The sequence below is a fragment of the Peromyscus eremicus genome, chromosome 8a, assembly GCF_949786415.1.
Source record: "Peromyscus eremicus chromosome 8a, PerEre_H2_v1, whole genome shotgun sequence".
NCBI classification, from domain to species: domain Eukaryota; kingdom Metazoa; phylum Chordata; class Mammalia; order Rodentia; family Cricetidae; genus Peromyscus; species Peromyscus eremicus.
This window is the reverse complement of record NC_081423.1, coordinates 37,448,731-37,476,448: the sequence shown is the minus strand read 5'-3', so window position 1 is coordinate 37,476,448 and position 27,718 is coordinate 37,448,731. Positions and strand designations below refer to the sequence as shown.

The window sequence follows — 27,718 nt, the reverse complement described above, 5'->3', positions numbered from 1 at the left end:
ACAGTTGTGAGCCTCCATGTGGGTGCTGGAAATCAAGCCCAGGTCCTCTGGAAGAGCAATGACTTCTCTTAACCACCGAGCCATCTCTCCAGCCCCATATGTATATATGTGTGTGTGTATGTATGTACGTATGTATGTATGTATGTATGTATGTATGTATGTATGTATGTATATGTGTGTGTATGTATGTATGCATGCATGTATGTATGTATGTATGTATTATGTTTATTTTTGAGACACTGTCTCCCACTGTGCAGCTCTGGTTGGCTTGGAGCTCTCTATATAGACTCACAGGAATCCACTTGCCTCTGCCTCCTGAGTGCACTACCATGCCTGGCTCTTTCTAAGTTTTAATACATTTTATAGAAGAAACAAGAAAAAAATGCCTAACAGTAGCTTTCTTTCTTGAAACTTGTCACTGAAATGAGATTTATAGAACTTTCATTTAAAAAAAAATACTGTAACATTTAAACATTGCATTGGAATGAAGTAGCTCCAAATTCTCCATTTATTTCATCTCATAAGAGCATGAACTTTCCAGGGACTGGAGAAATAATTCCATGGTTAAGAGCACTGGTTGTTCTTCCAGAGGACCCAGGTTCCATGACTAGCACCTACATGTCAGCTCACAATTAACTACCTGTAGTTCCAGTTCCCTAGGATCTGTTGCCGTCTTCTGGCCTCTGTGGGCACTGCACATACATAGTGTGTGGGTATATATCCATACAGGCGAAACACCCATACACATAAAATAAAAATATATAAAATCTCAAAAACTTTTTTAAAAAGCAACAACAAAAACCATAAGCATTTGTATATCTGAAGAACCATAGTACTTTCAGTTCTTCAAAGATATTAACGCAAGTTTGCTTGTAGATAATAAAGACAAAATAAATAATTTAAGATGAAAGATAGAAATAAAGAAAAATAAAACATTTCCATGAGTCAGGAAAATGATAAATCCATTCCTGAATACTGTATGTCTAAGGAGAGGTCCACTGGTTAGAAGTTGAAAAAAATCTATTGTGTCCAATTTCATTTTGTATTGTCTATGCAAATTAATGAGGCACACAAATACAAAGAACATTATTAAATCACAATTAAGTGTGCTCAAATATCTGCTAGTCATCCACATCATTTAATTGTTGATAGAATTTTTAACTATAACTTATCTACTTAGTAAAATACATATCTTTCAAAGACCTCTGTAAATTACTAATGGCTGACCTAGTTCTTAGAATTGCATGTTTCTGGAAATGATGCCACAGTGAATCTATTTTTTTTTCTAATTCAAAGTTTAGTGCAATCAACCCAGCTCAGTAAATCCTAACTCCTAAAGTTTATATCAGATGACTTAAATTCTGGACTTAGTTATGTCATTCTTTGTGTTTCCAGTTAATCCTTAATTGCCCCTTTTCCCCCACCTTGAGATAGAGTCTCACTACATAGCCCAGGCTGGCCTTGAATTTATGATCTTCCTGCCTTAACCCCCCACCATCCCTGACTGACCTATTTTTTGTTTTTGTTTTTGTTTGTTTGTTTGAAACAAGGTCTCATGCAGCCTCGGTTGGCCCGGAACTTGCTTTGTTGTTGGGATGGTCTTGAACTTCCGATCTTTCTGCATCTACCTCTCATGTGCTGGGATTGTAAGAACACATTGTCTCCATGCCTAGTGTATGTGGTGCTGGGATCAAACCCAGGGCTACATACTAGACAGGTACTTTGCCAGGCAAGCACATCCCAAGCCTCTGCCTGTTTATTTTTGAAAAGGGAAAAGATCAAGACAAAAACGGATTGTGGATCAACTGGAACAGCTGCCGTGAAGAGTCATGTCTGGAGCACACCTCCTTCTGGGCAGGAGCCCTGCGGCTTGGTCTGCTCTGGTCAGCTGAGGTTACATGTTAACTGTGCTGGGGAAGAAGCCACAGAGCGGCGAGGAGAATGAGAACAGAGAAAACCAAGAGGTTAACAACTTTGGCAATAAAACTAAAGACCTCTGGGATGCCACATGACTTTCCTGCATCTGAGGTTGCCATGGTGAGGGCAGATTATTAGAGCAGAAATGGTACAAGGCATACAGAAAGTCAAGATCACTCTCCTCTCATTAACGCTCTAACCAAAGGCAATGGAGAACAGAGGAATTTTAATTGAAGGTTTCTTATAAAAAGAATATCACACACACACACACACACACACACACACACACACACACACACACACACCATCCTCTCAACCCCTTTCACTCCCTCTCCCAGTGTGCGGGTTTTACCAGTGTCTTGGTGCAGGTTATGCATCCTATCACCAACAGAGGGCGTGCAGGGCTTACGAATCCACAAGGTTGTACCCAGGTGGAGTCCCAGTCTGTCCTTCAAATCACCCCAGACTTCAGGGTCTGGGACCACTCAGGGGTAGCTCCTGGACCACACGGTCACATGTGGTCCAGTCACACAGATCCACATTAAGGAAAGACAACAAAATAAGTTCTACTAAATTTGGAGATTGAAATAATCATAGTGACAAAAATGGACCTTCTACTCTGAAAAATAAAGTAAGCAGCCGGGACCCTTCAAATTCAAGCTGTAGCTGTCCTAAAATAGTTACTGACAAATGAAAGTTTGTTTCTCACACTGTCTTAATTTAAACATCTGTTTCAAGAGAAAAATAATCTCAAACACTAAAACTATTTTAGATTTCTTTAGCTTGAAATTAAGAAATTAAAACCATAGCTGGGTATGGTAAGTAGCTTGTGCCTGTAATCCGAATACTTGGGAGGCTGAGACAGGAGGATTGCAATGAGCTCAAGACCATCCTGGGCTATGTGGTAAGTAGCAGGCCAGCCTGCCCTACCCCGAAACTCCTATAGCATGACACCCTGTCCAAAACCAAAGCAAAACAACAATAAAAAAGGAAATTAAAAAAAAAATCTTTGTACATAGACACATTTTAATTTCAGATTAAACATAAGAATTTTACATTTAAAACCAATTTAGAACTAGTTCTAAGCCATCATCAAAATAGTATACAAAAATTTAAAATTCTTATAAGCCTTGTAGATCCCTTATACTATATTTTGGGGACATTTTTTATGCAGAAAACGTTTGTTTGTTTGTTTGTTTGTTTGTTTTTGAGACAGGATCTTTCTACAGAGCCCTGACTGTCCTGGAACTTGCTGTGTAGACCAGGCTGGCTTTGAACTCACAGAGATCTGCTTGCCTCTGCCTCCCACATGCTGTGATTAAAGGCGTGCACCACCATGCTTGGTGAAAAATTTTTGTTACAATTCTCTCTGTGTGTCTCTCTCTGTCTCTCCTTCTCTGTCTCTGTCTCTGTCTCTCTGTATGAGTGAATATGCACATGCATGTGGAGTTCAGAGGTCAACTTTGAGGAGTTAGTTCTCTCCTTCCATTATATGGGACCCAGGACTGAACTCAGGTCATTCGGTGTGGCAGCAAAGCATCTGTACTTGCTGGGCCATCTCACTGTCATCTCCCCTCTACTATAAAATTATGAAATGCTGATTTTATGAAAGACAATTATTTCAAAATCCAAAGGATAAAAATTTCTATCAGTATATTACTGTTTTCTGCTTGGAACCTTTTCTCTTTGGCTTTAACTCAAGCGCATAGATGATACATGAAGTAGGACTGAGCATGCTCAGTCCTGAGCCCAGCTACAGTAGGTCTCAGAGGAACTGAGTGTCCTTTCTCTGTGGGTACTTTGTTTCCTTCTCCTTTGCAGAAGGCCACTGGGCCGATAGTGCCCTCCTAGCAAGTAAGCTGCCAAGAAGGCCGTGCCCATAAAAGTAAAAATAAGGTAGGGCACTCGGGAGCCCAAGCAGGCCCACGTGATCTACCAGTGACAGCAAGGCTTCTATTTCAGCCTTATGATCGCCTGCGGTTAGAAGGGCAACAAGCACAGTCTTACTTGTCCAGTGACCTATTTTAGTTCAGGAGCAGGCAGTTGCAGTCTGCTCGAAACAGGCCTTCGGGGGTCTGTCGGTGTAGAGCCTTCCAGCTGGCCATACCACGGAGGCAAGAGTCTAGGTCAGGGTCACCAGGCTGCTATGCAAAGTGATATAATGGGTATGGGAAAGGGCACAGTTACCTGTTCAAAGGAATGGAGTCCACTTTTCTTTCCCAATGCCACCATGTCATCCAGAATGGCTTTCTTCAGCTCCTAAATTGAACCATGGAAGCAAACCAGTAAGAACACATTTCAATGGGGATAGAAGGAATAAGGCTGTGAAGTAAGGTTGACCAGTGACCGAGCAGACACATGCTCTCTCAGTCCCTTCCCTGCTGAGGGTGACCTGGTGCCATGCCAATTACGATCTCTCACCAGGAGAGAAAGGGATGCAAATGGCTAAAGAGGTCACTGTGAATGAGTCAGGGCATGCTTGAAGTGTTCTGTTGGTCAGCCCAGAAGGGCTCCCACTCCTACGCAAGCTCAGGGCTCAGCGAGGGAAAGTGGAACCAGAGATGCCAGCCTATGTCTGCTGCTGAAGCACAGAACAACAGTCCTCCCTAGGTATGTGCCCAAGACAGTTCCATGAAGGTAGGAATGGTGGATGCTCTAAGGCAGAAGAGCTGTGTTACTATTTCCATTCTATCACTACCTCTCAACCCAGAGATCCACCTTGTCTTGGCAGAAAGCCTGTGCTCACATCTGACTCTGCTGTGAACCATCTGTGTGGCCTGGGACAAGTCCACCTCCTCTCCTTTCAAGCTATGGGACAACAGGCTAGATGAACCTTCTGTGACGGCTCCTGGACCTAAGAATTCGATGGCTTACTCAATTTCTAGAAAGTCAACAGGAATAACTTCAGCAACAACTACAAGACGACACACCTCTGGTTTAGGGTTCCTAGCATGTGGAAAGTAACAGCAGACACTCGGTACTCATTTAGACCTCACTGCTGTCAGCTTTCCTGTCCCTCGTTATGTGACTCATGAAGTGCTCAGCAACCTGTCAGGAAGCACCAGGGGTACAGACCTGATTTGCGCAAAGCTCCTGATAGGTCCCTCTGATTCCTTTCTTATGAGCCCAGGCAGGCATGACTTCAGGGTCAGGCACGACAATGCCAACCAAAAAGGCCTACAAAGTCCACCAGAAAACACAGTCATGACACAAGCTTTTAGAGTTCTCATTTGTGGTCTGGTATTAAAACATAATCTCTTGGTATTCTCAGACTCCACCCTTTCCTAAAAATAAGTCTTTCATTATGAAACATTTGTTCAGAGGTTATAAAACACTTCCACCAAGGGTGCCACACAGGCCTGACTGATTGCTTCTGACATGGGGCTGCTCAGTGGCTAAGCATTTCATTAGCATGCCTGAGGCCTGGGTTCAAATCCAAGTACCAAAAGCCAGAAATTAAACACACACACACACACACACACACACACACACACACACACACACACACACAGAGGGAGAGAGAGAGAGAGAGAGAGAGAGAGAGAGAGAGAGAGAGAGAGAGAGAGAGAGAGAATCAGAAAAGCAAAAATATTGAATTTTTATTTAATATTGTGCCTCAAGAAATTTCCCCCTTGGAAGTTAGTGAACATACATTAAAATTAGTAGAAATGTTTATTTGTACACGTTCAAGCAACTCATTTGCCTTACTGCAATTAACCAAACCCTAAGTAGTTAGGATTTCTTCTGTAGTTTTGCTTTGAGACTGAAGCTGGCATCAAACTCATGATCCTTTTGCCTCTGCCCCTGAATGTACTATCATGCCTGGTTTTATGTGGTTCTGGGCACAGAACCCAAGACTTTCTACATGCCAGGCAAGCACTCTACCCAGTGAGCTAGATTCCCAAGCCCCACAATTTCTCTTTAAGAAAGGATTTCCCTCCTCTTAACCTGAAATGTATGGGTAAATCCTGGTGGTTGACTAGAAATCACAGTCTACTCTGGAGTTTTTGGCTGGCCAGTCTGTGAGGGACGGCTGGAGCACCATTGCTCACCTTTAAGCTGTCCCCATGGACATAGATTTGTGCCACAGGCTCACTCCGGATGTAGATGTTCTCAATCTTCTCTGGTGCAACGTATTCCCCCTGAGCAAGTTTAAATATGTGCTTTTTTCGATCGATGATTTTAAGCGTTCCCTCCTGTGGAGTCGAACAGACAGCGTCCTCAGACAGCACTCCCATTTCCAAGCTGGAACCCCGCCTCCTCAGTAAAGACTTACCCTGTACACCCCAGCACAAGCTGCTCCACTCTGTGTCTACAGAGATGCTGCATGGGGCTTGAGGAAGCCATCGCCCACCACAGGTGGGTGACATGCCAGTTCTGCTGGGCCCTGAGTATCCGCCATCCTTTCTTCTGGATCAGCCTCACCAGGTCCCTCTGCTTCCCCAGCCATCCTTACCCCAGAAGCAGGCATTCATCTGCTTCTGCTCAGATCCATCTCTGCCCCATCGGGGCTCCTCTTGGCCCGGCCCACCCTCAGCTGCACCTTTTCTCACTGACATCTCCAGGTCCACTGTCTTTGACCTCACTAGGGTCTATGGCCCCAGCTACTGCCTCTACCCCAGAGTGTCCTTGCCATCTCCTGGTGGACAGCAGACTCCTCAGAGAGAGCCTGTGGCTTCCACCCAACCACCAGATGGTGTTAGAAGCCCCAGCCTCTCCAGTATCCACTGGCAGGGAGGACAGGGAGTGAGTGCTGGTGCCGGTGGCCTCTGGGATCCAATTCACTTCACTGACCCAAGACCTGTTTGAGTTCCTGGGGTGCTTAAGTGACTGTTGTACTTTATCTCTGAGAACAGCACAGCAGGGGTAACCATTTCCATACACCTAAGTTCTTAGATCTCTTCATTGGCTCCCAGATCTCACCACGGGTCAGTTGACTCCCATCAGGCTACGAAAATCTGTCCACCCAGAATACAGTTCACCCAGAATGAGGCTCTTGAAGATCACTCTCCTCAAGTCTGACCCATGCTGGGGTCATTCCGGTTTGCCTCACCTCTCTCTCTTGGCTCAGGCCCATCAATCCTCACTCCCAGACCCCTTTCACACACACCTCTTCCTCCTCCTGTGGAAACTACATCTTGAGCAGAAAGAGCCCTGCATACCCTCCATCCCCACTCCATCTGTTTGGTCCTCCAGGGCCAGAGCAATCTCTCCAGGAGAGAAGAAGGAAGCAGGCCCGTTTTCCCCAGCACTGGGGCTGGGTCTCCTACATTCCCCTTACACTAGCTCCTTTGATCTTCATAGCAACAGCCAGCTGTGGTCACCTCTGTTCCTCTAGTGAGGAAAACGAGGGTCAGACACGTTAGTTAACTCCTCCAACAGCCACGAGGCTTGAGAGCAGAGGACTCAGGGTTGAGAACCAGGACTTTCTGGATTAGAGGTCTATACCTTCTCCTTCATCTAGTACTATAAAATAATAATCTTCTAAGCACAAATATCTCTTAAACATAACCATTGAAGCCTTGCACACGGTCTTCCAGAAAATGGGAAAAACATGCCAAAAATATCACTCATCCATTCATTCAAATAAACTGACACCAAAGCCAGAGTCGTATTTTAAAAGGAAAATTGCAGATTGATCTTGTTTATGAGTAGAAACAAAAGGCCAAACACAATGTATAGGGAAATAGTGAACAGGAAAATCACATCACAGCTAAGATGAGGTTAAACCATGAACGCACAATGGGCCTGACATGAGAGACAGGGAAAGCATAAACATTTGTTTCCAATGGAAGAACAATGTCAGTTCAAATTCAGCCCTTATTTGGAAATGATGATGACTTTTGAGACTGACTCCATGGGCTGTTGACAGCTTTTTAATTTCTTGTGTCTGAGCACACCAGCTACTCCACAAGAATTTATTTACTCACTTCTCGCCTCGCCCTGAAGGGTGGGAGGCTTCATTCAAGTTCAGTGCTTCAGCTCTGAGTGCTTATGGTTCTGAGACCCTTTCTTTATGGAAAAAAAAAACAACAACCCAGAAACCAGGCATTACGGTGTGTGTCTATAACCCCAACACTTGGGAGACTGAGGCAAGAGGATGGCAGCACATTTGAGTTCAGCCACGGCTATACATACAGGACTATTCAGAAAGACCTTCTCAAAAAACCTGTCCCCACCACCGTCATCATCAATACCAAAACAAACATCAAGAAATAATCCAATTGACTGCAGAGCATTGAAAGGGACTCTTGCAAGTACAGGGCCTCGAGTCTCAATCTTCCTTGGCTTATGGGACATCTGTCCCTCCACAGGTGTCCATGCTCCACAGGCCTCTCCTGCCCCTCTCCTACACATCTGTGGGCCTTCTGTTGGAGATGATCGTCTACTGATCCTGGCCCGACTGTCCCTTCTCTCTCTGTTCTCTTGGTCTAGAGTCGGGTCCAGTGAGTGCCTGTCCTCTGCTTCTTCCCTCATGCTTGTACCCTCAACCCTACTCACACTAAAAATAAAAATAAAAATAAAAATGTATGCCTTCCCTGAGCAGAGTCCCTGTTCCAGGGAATACACTGGGGACTCGTCCTTGTCTGCCACAGGCATGAGGGTTTCTCAAAGGCAGGTGCACAGGCCCAAGCAGAGGCCAGTTGGCTCACATGGCCCCAGAGCCCATGGGAGGGCTCAGCATCACTCATGTGTCTGGTAAACTCAGTGCCTCAGATTCTGACCAAACAGCAGCAACTTTCCAGACGTACAGAAGAGGTCCCCTGGCTGAGTGACACCAGGCAAGGCCTCTGGGGGTTGGCCACAGTATTTTTTTTCCTTGAAGGATTTGCACAGTTGTCTGATACATGGCAGGCATGGTACTAAGTGCTTTGTAGCCATGATCTCATTTGTTCCTCATGACAACGACTGCAGAGGCTAATGATACTATTATCCTCGTTTTTTAAAATAAAGGAATGTGGGCCAGAAAGACGGCTCAGTGGGTAAAGGCACTTTCTGCCAAGGCTATGACCTGAGTTTGATCCCCAAGACTCTCATGGTAGAAGGAGAATCAAAGCATGCAAGTTGTCCTCTGACCTCACAATCACCATGGTCACACCCATATACACAAGCACACAGGTACACAGAACACATAAATGATGTCATTTTTAAATGAGACAATGAGACAAACTGGTTTGGGATAAATGTTGGGAGCCATAGCCAAAGAATGCTATGAAGATTCAGTTTCTACAAATGGGCCAGGGTGTGCCCCAAAAGAGGAGTGTGGCTTTGCTCAAGGTGACAAAAACAACTCCCAGCAGAGCTAAAAGAACTGAGGCATCCCTTATCCACCAACTCCAAGGTTCTCCCTTCTCCAGATGCCAACCTCTCAGCTGGGGCCAGTGTGCCTGGCCATGGCAGTTTGAATGAAAATGGCCCCCATAGGCTCAGAGGGTGTGGCACTGTTGGGAGTTGGGGCCTTGTTGGAGGAGGTGTAGCCTTGTTGGAGAAAGTGTGTCCCTGGGGGTGAGCTTTGGGGTTTCAGAAGCCCAAGCCAGGCCCAGTGGCACTCTCTCTTCCTGCTACCTGCCAATCTGGATGTAGAACTCTCAGCTACCTCTCCAGCACCATGTCTTCCTGCCATGACAATAGTGGACTAAACCTCTGAACTGTAAGCCAGCCCCAATGAAATGTTTTCCTTTATAAGAGTTGTCATTATCATGGTGACTCTTTACGGCAATGAAACCCTAACTAAGACACTGGCTTTCTCAGATCTGCTCAAGAAATGTACCTCCTTCTACTTAACCACCAGGATCCATACACCAGCAAACCCTTTCCTGGAACCCACAAAGTATAGTAAGTCGGTTCTGAGGCCCAAGTTCTGCCCTCCACACAGGCCACTGTCACTTTCATTGGAACAATAGGAGCAGGAAGCTTGGGATAAGTTTGGGGTGCATATGGAGAGGTGCCCCCCCTCAGTGCCTTGAATCTCACGCCCACTCATCGCTGGCGCGTGGAGCACCAGCCTCCAAATGTACGTACCGGCAGCCATTTCCCGATGTCCCCAGTGTGAAGCCAGCCGTCACTGTCCAGGGCCTCCTTTGTCCTGTCCTCATCTTTTAAGTAGCCTTTGAACACATTTGGGCCTTTCACACATATCTGTGGGGGCAAACACCATGGCTTCGCTCACTCATGACATCAGGGATCCAACACCACCGGACTGTCACCAGGCATGAGCGCAAGTGTGCTATCCATCTATCGGAAGGCCACTGTGGAGACTGTGACAGACCAGAGGGCATGAAGTACCCTTCTGCTGTCTCTGCCCATGACCTGCCCCTTGCCTTCTCTGAAGCAGCCTACCCCTGCCCTGGCCACCCTTCCTTCATTTGCTACCTCTTCTGCCTCAGGAGTCCCTGATCCTAGGCTCATGCTGTTCTGTGACACTCACCACAGATACTGATGACTGGCCAGTCCCACCAGAGCTGCTCAGGCCCCCTGCTTCATCGGCCGACAATCTGTTTCTCCACCCACTCCCTAGGGCTGAGCAAGAACAGCTCAGCTCAGCCCACTTCATTTGGCCTACTTGAATATGGTCATGTTTCTGATGAGACAAATTGTACTACAGCGACCCATGCCACAACTGGGCATGTATGTGGGGGGAGGGAAGCTTCTTTTAAGGGTCAGAAATGTAAAGAATCTTGATATATTCCACTCAGTCCCAGTGTTGGGTTTTGGTTGACTCAAGTACATGGATAACTTTAAGTGGCTTTACACGCAAGTAAGGAGAAAATGGCTCCATGCACGCTGCTCTTGCTTTCAACTGGCTGCATGTGACACCCAGAGAAGCAAGAGATGACATCTTAAGCTCACCTCTCCCTCTCCTTTGCTGGTCCAGTAGTTGAGTTCCTCTGCGTCAACCAGCTTGATATGATTGCAAGGCAGAGGTGCCCCTACGTGCCCTAGGACAGCGGAACGAGATGACACTTGTCAGTGTTTCAGCATTGATGGTGCTCAGCACCCCATGAGATCCCCAAGCATCCTGTTGTGGTGGAGCATGCCCATGATTCCACAACTTGAGAGGTGGAGGGAAAACTACCAGGAGCTCAAGTCCATCCTTGGCTGCATGGTGAGTAGTTTGAGGCTAGCCTGAGCTACAGGAGACCTTGCCTCTAACAAAACAAAAAGCAGACAAAGCAAAAATGGAAACAAGACTCCCAGCGGGTTAAAGCAGGGAGCCTGGGGACCTGAGTACCACACCTTCACACAGGTGCTGGTCAGGTGTAAAGGGAGGAACCGAGGACAAAACTAAGCTCCAGAAAAAGCAGAGGCCGACCTTCCCTTTACACCTGATTACTTATTATTACACAGGACTGTTCTCTGTGTAGCCCAGGTTGTTTTGGGATTTACTATAGCACCCAGGCTGGCCGCACCCTTGTGATCCTGTGTCAACCTTACCAGACTTGCAATTATAGGAGGGCACCACCATGCCAGGCTTACATTTGGTTCTTAATTTTTCCACATTTGTTAGTATAGTGTGTGTGTGTGTGTGTGTGTGCACATGTAGTACACCACAGCACATGTGTGGAGGTCAGAGGATAGCTTGGAGGAGTCAGTGGATTCTGGGGTTATCAGGTTTGGCAGCACATGTCTTCACCAGCTGAACCATCTCACTGGCCCTTATATTTGGTCCTCACAGAGGGAAACAGGCATAATTTGCCTAGCACGAACCTACATGGGGGCCCTGAGTAAGGTGGGAGTCTCTTGTCCACTGTCCAGATGGTTAGGAGGCTCACAACAGTGCCTACATCAAAACATTTTTTCCAGCTCGGTATGGTGGTACACACCTCTAATAGCATCATCCAGGAGATGGATGTTGGAGGATCAGGAGACTGAGGCCAGCATGTGCTCTATGAGACTTTATCCCCAAACAAAATGTTTTCCCCAATATCAGATCATAAATCTTGCTTGTGCGTCATAAAATACAGTCATCGTTTCTTTTCCCCAGTAAGGCTATTGATTGTGCATACAGAGATAATCTAGAACTCTTGTTACACTGCAGATTTGGACTTAGGTCTGGGATAAGGCATGAGGGTCTGTGTTTCTCATAGACACCTAGGCAGTACTGATGCTGTTGAACTAAACACTACACTTAGGTGAGCAAGGAACAAGAAAACAGGATGAAGTTACTCATCCTCAAAAAAAAAAAAAAAAAAATCAAATTCCAAATTCTGTTGTTCTTACACACTCCAGTCACAAGATCCTATCTAGTCATTCACTAGCCTTTGTGGTCTTTTACGCTTTGACCAGTCAAAGCGCTGTCAAACAGGTGCTGGCCAAGGTCCTGAAACCTTGGCGATGGGGATAAAAAAGAAGGCTGTGGCACCTGGGTTTCTCTTTCAGAAGATACATTGCCAAACCTGTTATGATACTCTACAAAGAGACATCAGTTTTCTCACACCCAGAATCTCAGGTTTTCTAGTAAGGATGAATAGAAAGTCAACAGTTTTACATGGGAAAATGTTAAGGATGGCCTCCAAGGTAAGTGGGTTCAGAGTGGGCTCAGTGGGGAGAGGGGCCTGCCACTAAGCCGGATGACCAAAGTTTGATCCCCAGAAGCTATGTGGTGGACAGAGAGAGTGTACTCTTCTAAGCTTTCTTCTGACATCTACATGTGCACCGTGAGATACGTATGCTCTCCTACACAAATAAATTAAATAAATAAATATAATTATTTTAAAGGTAAGAATGAAAGTGTCTAAAAAGAATGGAATTTGTGGAATGATGGCTCAGTATGATGGACACACGAGAAAAAAAAGCTAGGTGCCGGAGAGCTGGCTCAGCAGTTAAGAGGGCTTGCTGTTCCTACAGAGAAGAATTTGGTTTCCAGCATCCATGTTGGGTTAGCTCACAACCACCTGAAACTTTTTCTTCAGGGGATCTGCTGCCCTCTTCTGGCCCCCATGGGCATGTGCACTCACATGCACATACCCCACTTCCCACATATACATAATTAAAAACAAATATTTGAATACTTTTGAAAGTTGGTGAGCATGACTTCCAAAGATGGTTCCTGAAGAATATCTGGCAGCAGGAAAGTGACCAAAGGGCTTATATATGGAGCAGTCTTTACCCAGCTGGAGTGTAATGAGTCAGGGTTCATAAAAAAAAAAATTCCTTATCTGCTCAGTCAAATGCACTTTGCGTTTTGAGTCTACCTATCATATTTCAAGATGATGTGAAAGACTATTGCATTAACTAGCATTTTTTTTGCATACACATCATTCTAAATTTTCCAGTTTTTATTTGAGCAAATGTAAGCACAAATAGTGGCCCTAGGGGGAAGAATCCGAAAGAATTCTCTTGCTGAGTGCTTTCTAAGTTTGTCCAGTGCCCACTCTAAATCTGGTGATGGATGGCTCAAGGGCTAACTACACTACTACAGATCTACTTCTGTCTGCTTCGGAGGAGGACTCTCTTCGTAGTGAAAGTGTGCATGGACCTCCTTTTGAGATTGCCATCGGCCTCTAGATACATCGCAGGAGCCCCATCTTTAGGAAATAATCCTCAGAGGAGCTGGAGAGATGGCTCAGCAGGTAACCACTCACTGTTCTTCCAAAAGGACTGGGGCTTGATTCCTAGAACCCACATAGTAGCTCATAGCCCTAGTTCCAGGGGATCCAACATTCTCTTCTGGCCCCTACAGGCACCAGACACACCCACTGTGCACATATGTATGTGCAGGCAAAACACTCGTACATATTTTTTAAAGAGAGAGTTGTCTATTATAAGTCACATTCAACTCATAGCCTGTTTCTTTCATGCTATTAAAAAAACAGTTTTAAAATAACTGTAAGCAGGCAGTGTGGTTATCTAGAATCTACAAAACTCAATGTGCTGATATTATAAGCATTTACCACATGGAGCTATATCCTGTGATCTATATTTTGCACAACTTCTATTTATTTAGACAAAAACCAGGACTGGTTCTTGAGATAGATCAGCGGGCAAAGATACATGCTGCCAAGCTCGACAAATCTGAGTCTGATCCAGAAATCTACATGACAGAAGGATAAAACAAACCCGTGCAAGTTGTCCCCTGACTTCCACATGTGTGTCACAGCGTGCGTGCACACATGCATACATGTAAACAAAGTAAGCAAATCAATGCAATTTTAAATTACAAATAAAAATTTTAAAATGGGGAAAATATAAAAAGGAAGGTGCAAAAATTTGCAACAAAGAAATCAGATCCACAGTATCACAACCCAGACCTAACCACTGTTAACTTCTTTTTCTGTTTTTTTTTTTTTTTTTTTTGTTTTTTTTTTTTTTTTTTTTTTTTGCTTTCCCCCCTAAGTTCCTGTGCAAATTTGATTTCCAGAAGGGAGTTTGTGGGCTGGAGTCTTGATATGGAGTGGACCACAGACTGTCCCCCACTCCCTACCCCCCGCCACTTCACACACGCTGCTCTACCTGAGGTCCAGTCTCCTGGCGTTGTGAAGGTACATCCAGCTGTGCATTCGGTTTGCCCATAACCTTCATAGACCTTCAAGCAAAACACAGAAACTATGATGCGGGCCGCACTGTTCCAGAGCTGTCTGCAGGCCCTTCTTGGCCAGCTTGCCTCCCACTGACTGTCTGCTGCTCCCAGCTGAGGAAGGTGGGAGGCATGGAGCCCTGGGCAGCTCACTCCAGTGGAACTGAATACAGCAGGGCTGTGCTGCAGCCTTTTGCCATGAACACTTAGGTTGGGCAGCTTGAAATAAAGGTTTCTGGCCACATTTCAGCTGTAGGCTCTGTTTTCACTTGGATAATGCATACTCAAGGTAAATATTCTGGATCTACTACAGGTCTGATTTTATCTTTGACATTCCTCTCCAGAGCTCAAGGCATATAAAGCATAAAAATCGAAGCATTGTACTTAGGAAACAGACATGTTTAACTTCCCCTGGATCCCTGCTGCAACCATGACATCATACCCCGCTTCTGCAGGAACTTGACAGATGTTCCCTGAATGGATAAACGAAGGGATACTTTTGCTTGTCTGTTTTGTCTTTCTTAGAGATAATAAAATAACAGCACAGGAATGGGCTCTTCCTCCCTGATGCTCTTGCTTTGAGATGGGAGATGTTTTGAAGGCTGTAGAGTGTAGAAAGGCAGGACAGTATGATACAGAGTCTCCAGCCCACCATGGATGCATTTATATATTTTTTTTAAACAATATTTATTTTATGTGTATGTATGTGTGTGTAAGCATATGTATGTGCACCATGTGTTCAGGTACGGGTCAGAAGAGGCCATTGGATCCCCTGGAACTGGAGTTACAGACAGTTGTGAACCACCATGTGGTTGTTGGAAACCAAACTCAGGTCCTCTGGAAGAGCACAAGTGTTCTTAACCACTGAGCCATCTCTCCAGTCCCTAAGGATACAGTTATAGTTCATCTGACTCCTTTTCATTTTGCTACAACCCCCAAAGTCCCAGGTAAAGGACTCTCCTAGCACAGATATACCTGGGAGTTCCCAAAAGATAGCATGGCCATTCTAGCTCTCTGTGGCTGCGGGCTTTTCTTATGCACAGAATGAAAGGTTTGCCCCCCCCCATCTTCCTTTGTACAGTAGAGCGTATAACAGCTGTACCCTGGCACACATCCCACTGCCCCTGAGGTAGACCCTGGATGATAATACCTGGCACCCCAGAGCTGCTCGTAGGAATCCCAGGACTGTTGGTGATGCGGGGGCTGCTCCAGTAACAATCATCCTCACGTGCCCACCAAGACTGGCCTGTGGGAAGAGAGAAGCTGCCAATGCTTGTGACACCTGAGATGGTCCTAATTCAAGGCCAACTTTCAACAGCTGGACACTGGATGCTGGGGCTCAGGTCAGGAAGGAAGCTACATGCTGAGGCAGTAAAGCTCTGTGCTGAGGAAGCCCCCTCCCCTTCCAAATAGTAAGCTTGATCAGTCGACAACTTAACCCACAACATGTCCAGTCCTGTAGTCAGTTTGAGATAAGTGCCATTATTCTATGTGGCATTTTTTTTTTAAAAAAAAAAATACTACCCTTCTCCCTCCTTAAAGGATTCAGCTGCTTCCTCACTCTCTCATTATTCACAGGCCTCCAAAGCAATTACTTAGGACAATTTTCTCCAACTCCCATTTTAATGGCAGTGCCTTTTTCTCATGTATAAATCAATACCATGCTTTATTTACTACGTTCTGCAGAGGACAAAGGATACTTGAAACACTTTGTTTCTGTAAGTTGAGCCAAGAGAGTTTAAATATTAATTTTCATGGCTAAAAATAGAACAGCAAGAGAAAGAGTGAGCTGATAGTACGGATGAACTAGATTCCTTGGGTGGCACAGAGCATGGAGGCTGTGGCGGCGATACAGCAAGGGGCACTTCTGGACCGGCCTGATTTGGGAGAGGCTGAAGGGATGGGACACCAGAAAAGGGAGAGAGGACTCCTGGTCCTCTGGTGAGGAGCTGGTGCTATTGAAAAGCCACCAAAGCTAGTTTCTGGGGATGGCACAAGGAAGGCCAGGCCTTCGGGCCCCAGGAGCGTCTTAGTGGAGCAATGGCTTGGCCACCCAGGAAGGTGGAGGCCAAAGGACCTCCTTTCTAGGGGCCCTTTAAATATGTATGTATGTGTGTACGGATGCATGTGCATATAATATTTTTTATTTAATTCTTTGAGAATCTCATACGACATTCACTCCCCACTCCTCCTGTTAACTCCGCCGGGGTCCATCCCTGACTCCCTCACCTCTCCCAACTCCCTGTCCTCTCATTGGCTTTGTTTAACATCCTATGGAGTTCAGCTTGTGCTGCCCACATATGCATGGGCGTGAGACCATCCACTGGGGCATGGACAACCTAGGGGTCCTTCACGCTGGGTGCTTTTTAGCAAATACAACACATCTTCAAAAATTAAAAAAAAAAAATCATAGCTCTAAAATTCCAGCTGCAGCCAGGCAGTGGTGGTGCATGCCTTTAATCCCAGCACTCGGGAGGCAGAGCCGGGCGGATCTCTGTGAGTTCGAGGCCAGCCTGGGGTACAGAGTGAGTTCCAGGAAAGGCACCAAAGCTACACAAAGATACTCTGTCTCAAAAAACAAAAAACAAACAAAAAACAAAAAAACAAAAACAAAAAATTCCAGCGGCAGTTTAAGCTTTGACTTCCTGAGCACAGGAGTTATTTTTCTCTCCTTGTTATAGGTCCCCGGCACAGTCTTCTCCATTTCTCCTATGGGATCAGCCACCGGGCACAGCGTCACTCTAGACTCACAGCCCCGTTTCCTTACCTGGATCTTACTGAAGAAGAGTTCATCCCAGATGCTGTTGTTCCTGATGATTCCACTCCGGACCTCGGCCTGCTTTCTTTTTGCTGCGAACTCCAGCAGCCAGCGCTTCAATGAAGTGTCTGCCTGGTGGAAGATCTGAGGAACACAAGCAGGAGACGGCTGTCAGGGCCTGACTAGCTTGCTTCCAAACACATCCTCCAGGAAGAGGGCCCGGAGGAGCCAGCAGAGGAGCCAGCAGAGGAGCCACGCTCCCGTGTACCCGTGTGAGAGGCCACTGGATTTGTGGCATGAAGCTGAAGGTTAGCACTATCAAGGGCCAGGAACATTTTGGAGATGGGAAGGGGAGGGGAGGGCAGAGTAGGAGAGGGGAAGGGGGGGAGGGAGGAGACAGAAGGTCAGGTCTCTTTAACCAGAGTTTTGTAGGCTGGAAAAAAAAAAAAGGAGAAGGAAGCACAGGGAAGAGTCAGGGGACATAAGAAAGGAGGCTTCCTTTTAGACTTGGGTTGGAGGGAAGGAAAGCCTCCCTGGGACCCCAGATTCTGTCCACACCAGCAGATATGAAGCCTTCCAGTCTGTGGGACTCACCTTGTCATACATCCGATTCAGCAGCCGTGGGACCACAGGAAAGATGGTGGGGCGGAGAGCCTTCATGTCCTCTGAGAGGAGGCGGATGTCTCCCTGGAAAAAGCCCACGCGGCCTCCATGGCAGTAGACAACAGACTGAAAGGAGAGGATAGAATGTGGGAGTCATTTAGGGTGGGGTACTCCTGGCTGCAGGCCCGAGAACACCCCAGACCCCATCCAGCCCTGACTGCTGCCATAAGACACTCAAGAGTGCCAAGTGAATGACCCACCCACCTACAACCTTTGCACTGAGTCCCAGCCAGGCCTAAGGAGAAGGCCAAGCAGAATGATGCTGAAGTACCTGTTCTTGGTGCCTGGCCCCCTCACAGACACTCTCAGCCCTAGACACGAGCCACCCTGCTCCCACCCTGGAAACTCGGGTCCATGAAATGTTCTATTATCCACACTCTGTAAATGTGTCTGCTCAGGTCCCTAGAGGGGCTGCAGATTTCCCAGAGACATCTCTGCAACTGTGGCCTGATGTATCACTCTCGTCAGGTACTAGAGCTGGTGGGAGACCCGGGGCTCCCGGCTGGTCCCTATGGGGCCAGAAGCACATCCCTTATATGTGCTCTGTTCTTTAACACCCAGGACAGCCTTTTAAGGAAGGCAGTATTTCCAGCATGACCATTTGTGGGAGAAGAATGCAAAGCTCAGAGAGGTAAAATGACTTGCCCAGATCAATAAAACTAGTTGACAATCCTGTCATGGCTGGCAGGCAGTCTAATCCAGGCCCAGAGAGGTGGAAAGCAAGGCCCATGATAGCAGATCTCCCCTCTAGACAAAGTAGAGATATATTTGAGAGATCTCTTTTATTCACAGGCTGATCCTCTGAGTGACGTGTGCATGGCAAAGTCTTTGACTCCACCTTCCTACATGGATCCCTGCCTTTACTTTCTCTCTATTCTCACAAGATCTGTCTGAGGACCAATCTTACACGGTCCAGGTCCACAGTCCTAGGAGCCACGACAGTTCAATACCACATTGTTACTGCTTTAGTTTGTCTTTTAGGAGTTTGCGAGTTCTGGAACAGAAGCATGTTGTCTGTCACAGAGCACTTCTGCAAACCCGGAACGCTCTTGGAGCAGACGCCACCAGCCAGGCCCTGGCCCAGCTGAGGTGTGTCACCCAGCAAGATGAAGTGGGTGGGTGGGTCTGGGTGTCTCCCGAAGCATGGCTCCTAGGAAGGACAGGCGGGGTGGCCAAGGTCCTCAGATCCCTCCGGCCCCTTGTGCTACCTTCTAAGGATGGAATATTTGGTTCTACTTCACACCAGCAGTGAGAAAGAGACAGCCTGCGAAGATTCTGGGCACGGAGGGTGCCTCCCTGATGCCAGGGCCTTACCTGCACCATTCGCTCAAACATGTGTGCTAAAGGCAAATAGGAAAAGTGCACATCCGCACGAGTGGGAGCCCACTGACTCTGCAAGAAAACACAAGGAGCCCAGGCAAGTCCCGGTCAGCTAGGCAGGCGTCTTACCTGGATCACTCTCTCAAACATGTGAGCCAGAGGCAGGAAGGAGATGAGCACATCGTCCTGTCTCGGAAAGATCACTTTCTGCAGGTGACGGGCATGGGAGACAGAAAGGAAAGAAACACTGACAGGAAGACAACGAGAGAGTCATAAAACAATAAAGAGAAAAATGGTCATGGGGGGAGGGGTGGGCAGGGAGTGGGGGAGGGGGAGGGGGGGAAGGACAGAGAGAGAGGTGAGATGAGAGGAAAAAATGATGAGAGAGGAGGAGGAGGAGGTGGGGGTGGGGAAAGGTGGAGAAGGGAGAGAGGGGGGAAGGGAGGGAGGGAGGGAGAGAGAGAGAGAGAGAGAGAGAGAGAGAGAGAGAGAGAGAGAGGCAGCATAGGAAGCGAAGTGTTAGGTCGCAGCGCCAGTGGGTGTAGGTTATCTGCAGAAGCAAAGAGCCACATGAAGCACACATAAACCAGCAGAGCCAGGCTCCGCAGGGAAGTCTCCTCTCAGGACGGCCTGCACCTCACTTGTAGTCTGCCTGTTGGTGTTGGTGCCAGCCTGACTCTCTCCCCTCCCCATCCTCCCTGGGCCACCCGGGTAGGGACTGGTCTTGCTTCGATGGCATTTTCCAGGCCTCAGAGAGTCCTTTCGTCTCATCTGTGCCAGCTGGACGGAGTCATGGGTGGTGACAGAGGAGAAGAGGCCAAGCCGCGAACAGGTGGCCAGACACAGCCTCCCAAGCCACAGCTGGGAAGCAGGGCCTTCCTTAAAGGAGAAGGCACAAGCTGGGCACTAGCCCACATCTGTCTCCCAGATGGGACTGATCCCAGCAAAGGGCGGGGATTTCCTTAGTGGGACCTAACTGCTCTGTCTTGTCACAGAAGTTGTCATAGAAGTCTTCACTCCCCTTTCGCCTTCTGAACCAACGTGGACAAACTTGGGGATCCTGAATCATGGCTTAGGACCCGGTCTCAACCAGCAACCATGCCTCAGTTTCCCACCAAAGCATCTCGGGGTTTGGAGTCTACGCTCCACAGTACCGTGTGGCACACACACTCGGAGAGAGATTGTTTTCCCAGTGGAGGAAGGGCCTGGCCCCCTCTCTCTGGAAGGAAGCTGTAGCACATACTCACCGCGCTTCGGACAGTCCTTCTTTCTTAGCTGCTTATAAACACTAACATGCTTTTGTCAGGCCGAGAAAGCACGCTTTTTGGACTTTACAGTTACCTTTAAGCACAGCCTTACAATTAGCAGCTGCCGCTGTTTCTCAGACTCTAGTAGTCCTTAAACACAAAATGACCAAATTAAACCCTGGCCTGCTTGAGGAACAAGTCATGGAGGCTTACTCTTGAGACAAAGGCACACACAGGAGCTCAGGGGCTCGTTTTTTTTTGAGGTGAAAAATGAAAAGCAGCCGGGCGGTGGTGGCGCACGCCTTTAATCCCAGCACTCGGGAGGCAGAGCCAGGTGGATCTCTATGAGTTCAAGGCCAGCCTGGGCTACCAAGTGAGTTCCAGGAAAGGCTCAAAGCTACACAGAGAAACCCTGTCTCGAAAAACCAAAAAAAAAAAAAAAAAAAAATGAAAAGCAGGTTTACACGCTCCCCACCCCCACCCTGGGCTCTTAGCGCTTTTAGATACCAAGTGAAGGTTGGGGGAAGGGTCATTTTGGCATTGGGGTTGAAAAGCTGGTCTGATGGCCACTGCCTGTAATCCCAGCATCTGGGAGACTGAGGCAGGAGGATTAGGTATTTGAGGCCAGTCTTGACCAAAGGAGACCCCCAACCAAAAAACAGCATTAGGGGTTAAAAGCGGCTGTAAAAGTGGGGTTGCGCGCTATTGAGGACAGAAACTCCGGCCTGCAAGCGGCTGCCCAAATTACAAAACCCTGGAACAAGGACAACAACACACAAGGCTATGCGCATCCAACCTGTGGCCCTCTCTCTACATTCATCTCAGCATAACTGTGACTATGGTCTAACACCTTTGGAGACGAGAGTGTCACACAGTAACATCCAAGTTTGGACACCCCTGCTGGGACACTAGAAGTGTCCCCTCGAGAAACACCTGCATAGGAAGTTCACTTTATTCACCTCTGTCACTTTCAGAAAGCCCGAGAAATCAGCCACCACGTTCCCATGGGTGAGCATCGCACCTTTGGGGTTCCCTGAAAACAGAAGGCAAGAAGGGCTGTTAGTTAGGAGTTACCCTTTGACCTCCACAAATGTACCACATGGCACATCATGTCGTGGGTGTACCCACCCAACCCCTGCACAAAATAAATAAATGTTAAAAGACTTGACAACAAATTTTAAATGGCTAATTTAAGCTAGGCATGGGGGCTCACATCCATACTCTCAGTTCTCTGAAGGCTGAGGCAGGAGAATTTCTGTGAGTTAAGGCCAGCCTGGATTATGGACTGAGACACTGTCATAAAAAGAGGCTGCTTATTTTACATGATACATGAATTTTGCCTCCAAGGGGAAAACAACGGAGAGAAAAGAAGCAAGATTTGTGAGGAGGATTTCTTTGGAGAGGGTTACACAGAGTCACAAATCTCAATCCTAATCTGAAACCTGAGCTCACGCCAGTGCTAATAGGATCTAGGGAACCCAGTGAGGCCCCAGTGATTGCAAACAAGTAATGAACCCCGAGGCAGGAGGCAGTCTACAGTCCAGAGTCAGCCCGAGGTTGTGGAGAGGATGCTATGTTAGAAAGAACCTGCTCACCAGGCTGGTCTGCCGGGCATTTTGTCAATCAATGAGAAACGCTCTTTCCCCATAAAATCCAGGAGAGAGTTTGTGCACACAGAGTCGGGAGCTGTGGTGGGGGAGGGCTCAGGTAGCCCAGGAGAGGTACTGCCTACATCAGAAGAACTCAGAAAAGTATCTATCAATGAAAGTGTGGGTTTTAAACATTTCCCTCAACCACCTCCCAACTTCTGTAACAAACTTCCTCATTCTTGATCCCCGCCCCCCCCCCCCCAGGTCAAACCTGGTGGGAGAAGACAGAATTCCCCACTAACAAGGTTGGGGAGAAGAAGAGGCAGACAGGGGAGGAGAGTGGGGGATTGTACCCTCCCTTCACACCAAAACTGCAGTTTAGACTGCCACTGTGTTTCTGAATTCAGCCTCTGTGACTTGCAGTGACCATGGGATACTTTATTAACCAGTAGTGACCAGGAAGACATTTATCCAGGGACAGAGAGAGAGAGAGAGAGAGAGAGAGAGAGAGAGAGAGAGAGAGAGAGAGAGAGGAGAGAGAACTTCCCTCCCTGATCAAGTGGAATTTAGTAACAGAGATAAAAATAAATTCTTTCTCATAATTATATTCCCTGCGGCCTGCTTGCTCATCCTGCAGGTGACCCATTTGGCATTAGTCAAATCCTCATCTTTTAATTCAGTGATAGAGGTGTTCCTCTGCTTAGGACGTGTGATGGGTGAGGTCTCAACCTGTATGCTGGCGCTTTCGCTCATGATGTCAACCACAGAGAGGGTTCTGGGGGACAGAGAAGTTTGTGTTATTTGAAAATTGACTTTTTTTCCTAATAGGTAGTTGTCAAAATGTTTTCCTTTTGAAAAGAGAAAGACCCACAGGATCTGCCTCACCTGCGTGTGGGTCTTTATCCCAGCGCTCCCTCAGGCCTGAGCCTGTGTTTATTTCCCCTGGTTGACTGTCAAGACTCAAATCCTACAGAATCACAGAGCACTTAAAGTATTCCAAGAGTCACCTGGCAATTTTCACCTTCAGGTTCTGGAAGTTTCTAAGGATCATTCTCCAGATACCAGTCACAGAACAGAACTGTCACAAAATGGGTCTTTGTGCCACAGAGTTGTGTGTCTGTGGGGCTGGCTGACATGTGCATGACCAACATAACCCAGGACAGAAGATCTCGGGATCAGGAGAGAAAGTTGTCTTTACGTACAAGCATTCTCCACAGCCTTCTCAGCTGAGGCCCGACACTGGCAGCTGGCAGGTCTTCAGATCTGTGCCCTTTTCTTCTCCAGCATAATGCCAAAGTTCAGGCCTTTTAGAAACACAGATTTTCTTGCAGATCCAACGTCAATTTATAAATGACCTACAGGACTCTTAAAATATCCCCAGAAATGTTCAGATTATTTCCACAAGTCACCTCTCTACACGTGACCCCTCCAAAGGACGAAGGAGATGTGAATGTTGATCACAGAGTCTGGAAGCTGACGACTTAGGAAGCATGAGGCGAGCCTTCGGGAAGATTCTGCCTGCTGACCAGATTCAGGACGAGTCTACACCTCCAGGAGCATGTCTTTTAAACTGAATGTAGAAAGTTTTCCCAATTGCTCATATGGGGAATAAAAATCATCCTAGACAGACCTACAAAACAATCCAGTTTGCAGAATCAAACTGTAGATTTTCCTTTCTTTGTTGCTGGTACAGACAGTGAGAGGCTCTGACACCCAGGTCAACGTCTCAGTGATACCCGCTGTCTATTTCTCAGAAACTACCCTCTTTGCACAAAGTGTATTCGTTTAATACCCATGAAAACCAAGGCTGAAGAGCGGTCACGTGATTCCAAGGCTACTACAGGAAGAGTGCTGAGGTGGTCTCCCAGAGCACCAGCAGGTGTTTTTAGAGTGACTGGGTACAACCTGGCTCCAGACAGTGCTGACAGATTCTGTTCTCCTCTGGCCTGACTAGGGGCTCCAAAGCACTGACTGGTTCCAGGACATTCCCACCACAGGCTAGAAGGACCTTTCCCTGGAAGATCCTGCCAAATGTCAGTGTCAGGTCATATTTTTCACATTTCCCCACTGGAAGAATAGCATAACTTTCATCGAGGCTGACGGCCAGGCATTCTGCACGCAAAGAAAGCATGTGGCTATGCTGGGCCATGGAGGACAAGTGTGGCTGACATGCTGACAAGAGGCTGGATGTAAGAGGCACAACACAGGCTTAGCCTAAATCCAAGGAAGTCCGAGTACGTGGTCCAGCGGGATGATTTCAGGCCAAAGGCCTGCTTGCTATCTCAGACCGGCCTGGCACCGGCCACGGCTTGAAAGCAGAAGGCCGACCGGTTTTCCAGCTCCATGCATGCTGCCCCTCTGCACAGATAGGGGAGGACGGCTTGGCTTCCGATGTCAATCCAAGTTGGGAAGGCGCTGGCTATGATAACGGTGCTTTACAGCCGGCCAGCAGCTTATTTCAACAGCATGGAATACTTCTCCAGATAAAAGAGCAGCAGCATTGACCAAGCGAGCCACTGAACACCTGAAGTTACTCTTGGAGGGCAAGGAGGCCCAAAGCTAAAAGCCACAGCAGTGATTTGTTCCCCAAAACCATGTCACCAAAAAAAAAAAATTATGCTGTGAAATTCAACACCAACAAGACTTCAGGAAATGCTATGTTAAAGGCACCCTAAGCCTGCAGGGCACTTTTCAACTGCTAGGCTGGCTCTGGAGAGGAGGGGTGTGTGTGTCACTTTTCTAAAGGATTTAGTAGAATATAGTTTAGAAAAATCTTTAAACCTGCTTGAGTTAATGGCAAGACTCTATCCCCATCCCATGTCTAATAAAGTCACACCCACCAAGATCTATTAGCATGCATAATTCAGCTTATGTAGCCTCCCCAATGCTGTGTAGGCTGTTCGTGTAAAAGATTCAGGGATCCCAGGTCACTGCCCACTGAGAACTATCAGGCTGGCCAGTCCTTGGTCTGGAAGTGAATGCTGGGAACTTCCTGTTCATTCAAGGTGAAGCAAGCAACTTCCTGTGATGGTTTGGATGAGAATGCCTCCTATAGTCTCCTCAGGCATTTGGATACTTGTTCTCTAATTGGTGGCGCTGTTGGGGCGGTTTGGGAGGTGTATTCTTGCTGGGGGAAATACGTCCATGGGGGCAGGCTTTGAGAGTTTACAGACTCCTGCCATCTCTAGCTGGCTTTGTCTGCTTCTTGCTTGCAGTTTGAGGTGTGAGCTCCCAGAACTCAGCTTCCAGCTCCAGCCCACCATGCCTGCCACCCGTTGCCTGGTGGTCTCCACCATCGAGGACTCTAACCCTCTGGAACCACAAACCTTAAGCCCTTCCTTCTGTAAGTTGCCTTGGTCATGGTGTTTTATCAGAGCGACAGAAAAGTAACCGAGACATTTCCTAAGTCACCAGCTGAGGGAGGCAGCAGTGAGAAGGGCACCTTCCAGCGCTTCAGAGAGGTCCCGGGGCCTCCACGTGGTGGTTGGTGTCTCTTGGAGCTGGTTTGCAGTCAAGCCCACCAGTCTCAGTGAAAGCAGGGACAGGGGACTGTAGACTGCAAAGTGCTGCCTCTGTACCGTCTCCAGGAAGTGTTTCTAGATTATTCTTGCTGGCATACCCCTTGTCAGCACCAGGCACAGACAGTCCTTTCTGCTCATGTCGTCTTCCTGGCAATCTTGCCCATGGCTGTCCTTGCACATCCCACCCCACATCTTATTTGGCACCTTCAATCGTCTCCTCCCAGGTAGGGACTTGGGGACAGTGACAGTAGAGGGTTTAAGTGGCTGACTTATGGTACTCTATCCAGTGGCAGAGATGGGATTTTAAGCCCATACTCCTTCCCTGGTCTCTGGCACAAAGGCCAGGCAGGAGCAGAAAACAGAGGGGAAAACCATTTCTCATAAAGAAATGACTCCATGGGCAGAGACCAGCCTACAGTTTGTGACCCAGCTGCCTAGACTCCACTGTCCTAGATCTAGAAGGTGCTGAGTCCCCTCATCATTGGTCTACCTCTGGCCAGCCCTGCCTTGCCCAGAATGGCCAATGGAAGAAGCAGAAGGGAGCTAACAACAGTAGCTGAACAGGATCAGGACCAGACTCAGTCAGTACCACAGAGGGCATAAGAGACTCCTGAAGTCTCCAGCCAGGAAGTCAGGAAACAGAGACAAACAGTCACGGCTAGTGATCTGGACCTCCACTTACCTGTTGTACCACTCGTGAAACACACGATAGAGAGGTCATCAGGCCGTGGGGGCTGCAGGAGGGAGAAGAGACTCATGTTGGGGAGAGCCAGTGGGACCCCTTTACCACCCAGCCCCATGAGTGTGCTATAGGGAAAGGTGTGCTGGACATGCCGCACACTCCTGTGTGCTACAGTTGGAAAGATGGTCAGGTAAGCTCCCAGGAAAGAGGAAAGAAGCATAGTACATGGATACATGTGTGTCCTACCAACCTCACACTTGGTCCCGTTTTCCTTACTCCAGCCTGAGCAGAGTTCTATGTGGGGTTGGGTTATAGAAGCCAAAGACTCTTCCTTTCTAGTAGGTGTGGCTTGCTGTTGAGCTGTTTAAAGTACCCCAAGCTCTTTATCAGGCTCTAGCTACATTACTGGACCCATGTCCCTAGGTCACTAGGAGGAGCCCACCTAGTCCGTGTGCACACAGGGCACAGCTTCCTAAAGAGGTAGCATGTAAAGTGATATGTAAAAACAAGCAAGATTCACCCAGATGAAGGGAGCTTCAGAGAGGGGACTTGTCTGGGCACAGAAACTGTGGTGCAACCCACAGGGCATGCTGGGGAATCATGGAGCTTCCCTGAGGCTTGCGCAGGGAAGATGTGAAAATACCCAGGGTACTCATGGAGGGCTCTGGGAAGCCGAGCTATGATCTGCTCTGGCCTGGATGTGAGAAAGCTCACCAGAGGTGACGAGGGAGTGAGAAAGACTGAGCTGGAGGGGGTCTAGAAGCCAGAAGCCTTGCAAGAAACCTGGGCTTCTCCCTTCAAGGCCCAGTTCAGAAGGCAGAGACTGTCAGTGCTACCTGACCTTGGGTGGGATCACTTGGGATGACACCCAGAAAAATTCAAAGAATGAAAAGAACAAAGGAAAGTCCAGAGTGGTAGCTCATGCTTGTGATCTCAGCGCTTAGAGGCAGAGACTGTCAGGCTGATGGGGCTCCTTGGCCAGCCAGCCTTGACTACTTGGCAAGGTCTAAGCCAGTTGCAAGGCCCTGTCTTAAAGAATGGTGACTGAAGAAAATCAGTTGAGGCTGATGTTGGGCCTCCACATACACCTGTATAAACACTTGTATATATATAAACATGAATATGTGTGCACGTTTACACATGCACACAAAACAAACAAATGAAACCAAAGACAACAAAGCCCCTGGGCCATGAGGTTCACTTCTAGATCTTGGATGCTTCTGTCCACCTTATGCTCTGTGGGGTTCATAACATTCAAAGTAAGGGAAGACAAGACTTCCCCATAAAAGAGTTACAAGAGAGCCACGGGTGGCCAGGACTGGACGTCCTTTGTCTCTCTCCCAACATCTGACTCCTGCCCTCAGTCCTTCCCTGGGCTCTGAGCCCACAGCCGTGTTGGACAGCTGGACAGGCACTCCTAGGTTGCACACAGGAGCTGCTTATTGACACGGAGGTACTCGTTGGCCTCTCCACCCAGCCCTGTGCAGGGAGGGGGCTCCAAGAG

At 47.6% G+C, this 27,718-nt stretch overlaps 1 protein-coding gene across 2 annotated transcripts in view; it reads right to left on the bottom strand.

Annotated features, from left to right (window-relative positions):
• Acsl6 (acyl-CoA synthetase long chain family member 6) overlaps positions 1–27,718 on the bottom strand; it is a 57,731-nt gene that overhangs the window by 5,759 nt on the left and 24,254 nt on the right. Inside the window, exons 9-20 of one of the 2 annotated variants that reach the window (XM_059270561.1) lie at positions 26,215–26,266; positions 21,382–21,455; positions 19,170–19,247; positions 17,787–17,921; positions 17,202–17,336; positions 15,585–15,680; positions 14,371–14,443; positions 10,768–10,856; positions 9,940–10,056; positions 5,970–6,113; positions 4,993–5,094; positions 4,105–4,176 (exon numbers count right to left, since the gene is read on the bottom strand). In XM_059270561.1, the coding sequence (XP_059126544.1) occupies positions 4,105–4,176; positions 4,993–5,094; positions 5,970–6,113; positions 9,940–10,056; positions 10,768–10,856; positions 14,371–14,443; positions 15,585–15,680; positions 17,202–17,336; positions 17,787–17,921; positions 19,170–19,247; positions 21,382–21,455; positions 26,215–26,266 (1,167 nt within the window). Of the gene's footprint in view, positions 1–4,104; positions 4,177–4,992; positions 5,095–5,969; positions 6,114–9,939; positions 10,057–10,767; positions 10,857–14,370; positions 14,444–15,584; positions 15,681–17,201; positions 17,337–17,786; positions 17,922–19,169; positions 19,248–19,304; positions 19,383–21,381; positions 21,456–26,214; positions 26,267–27,718 lie in introns of both variants that reach the window. The other variant, XM_059270560.1, reaches the window with a different exon arrangement.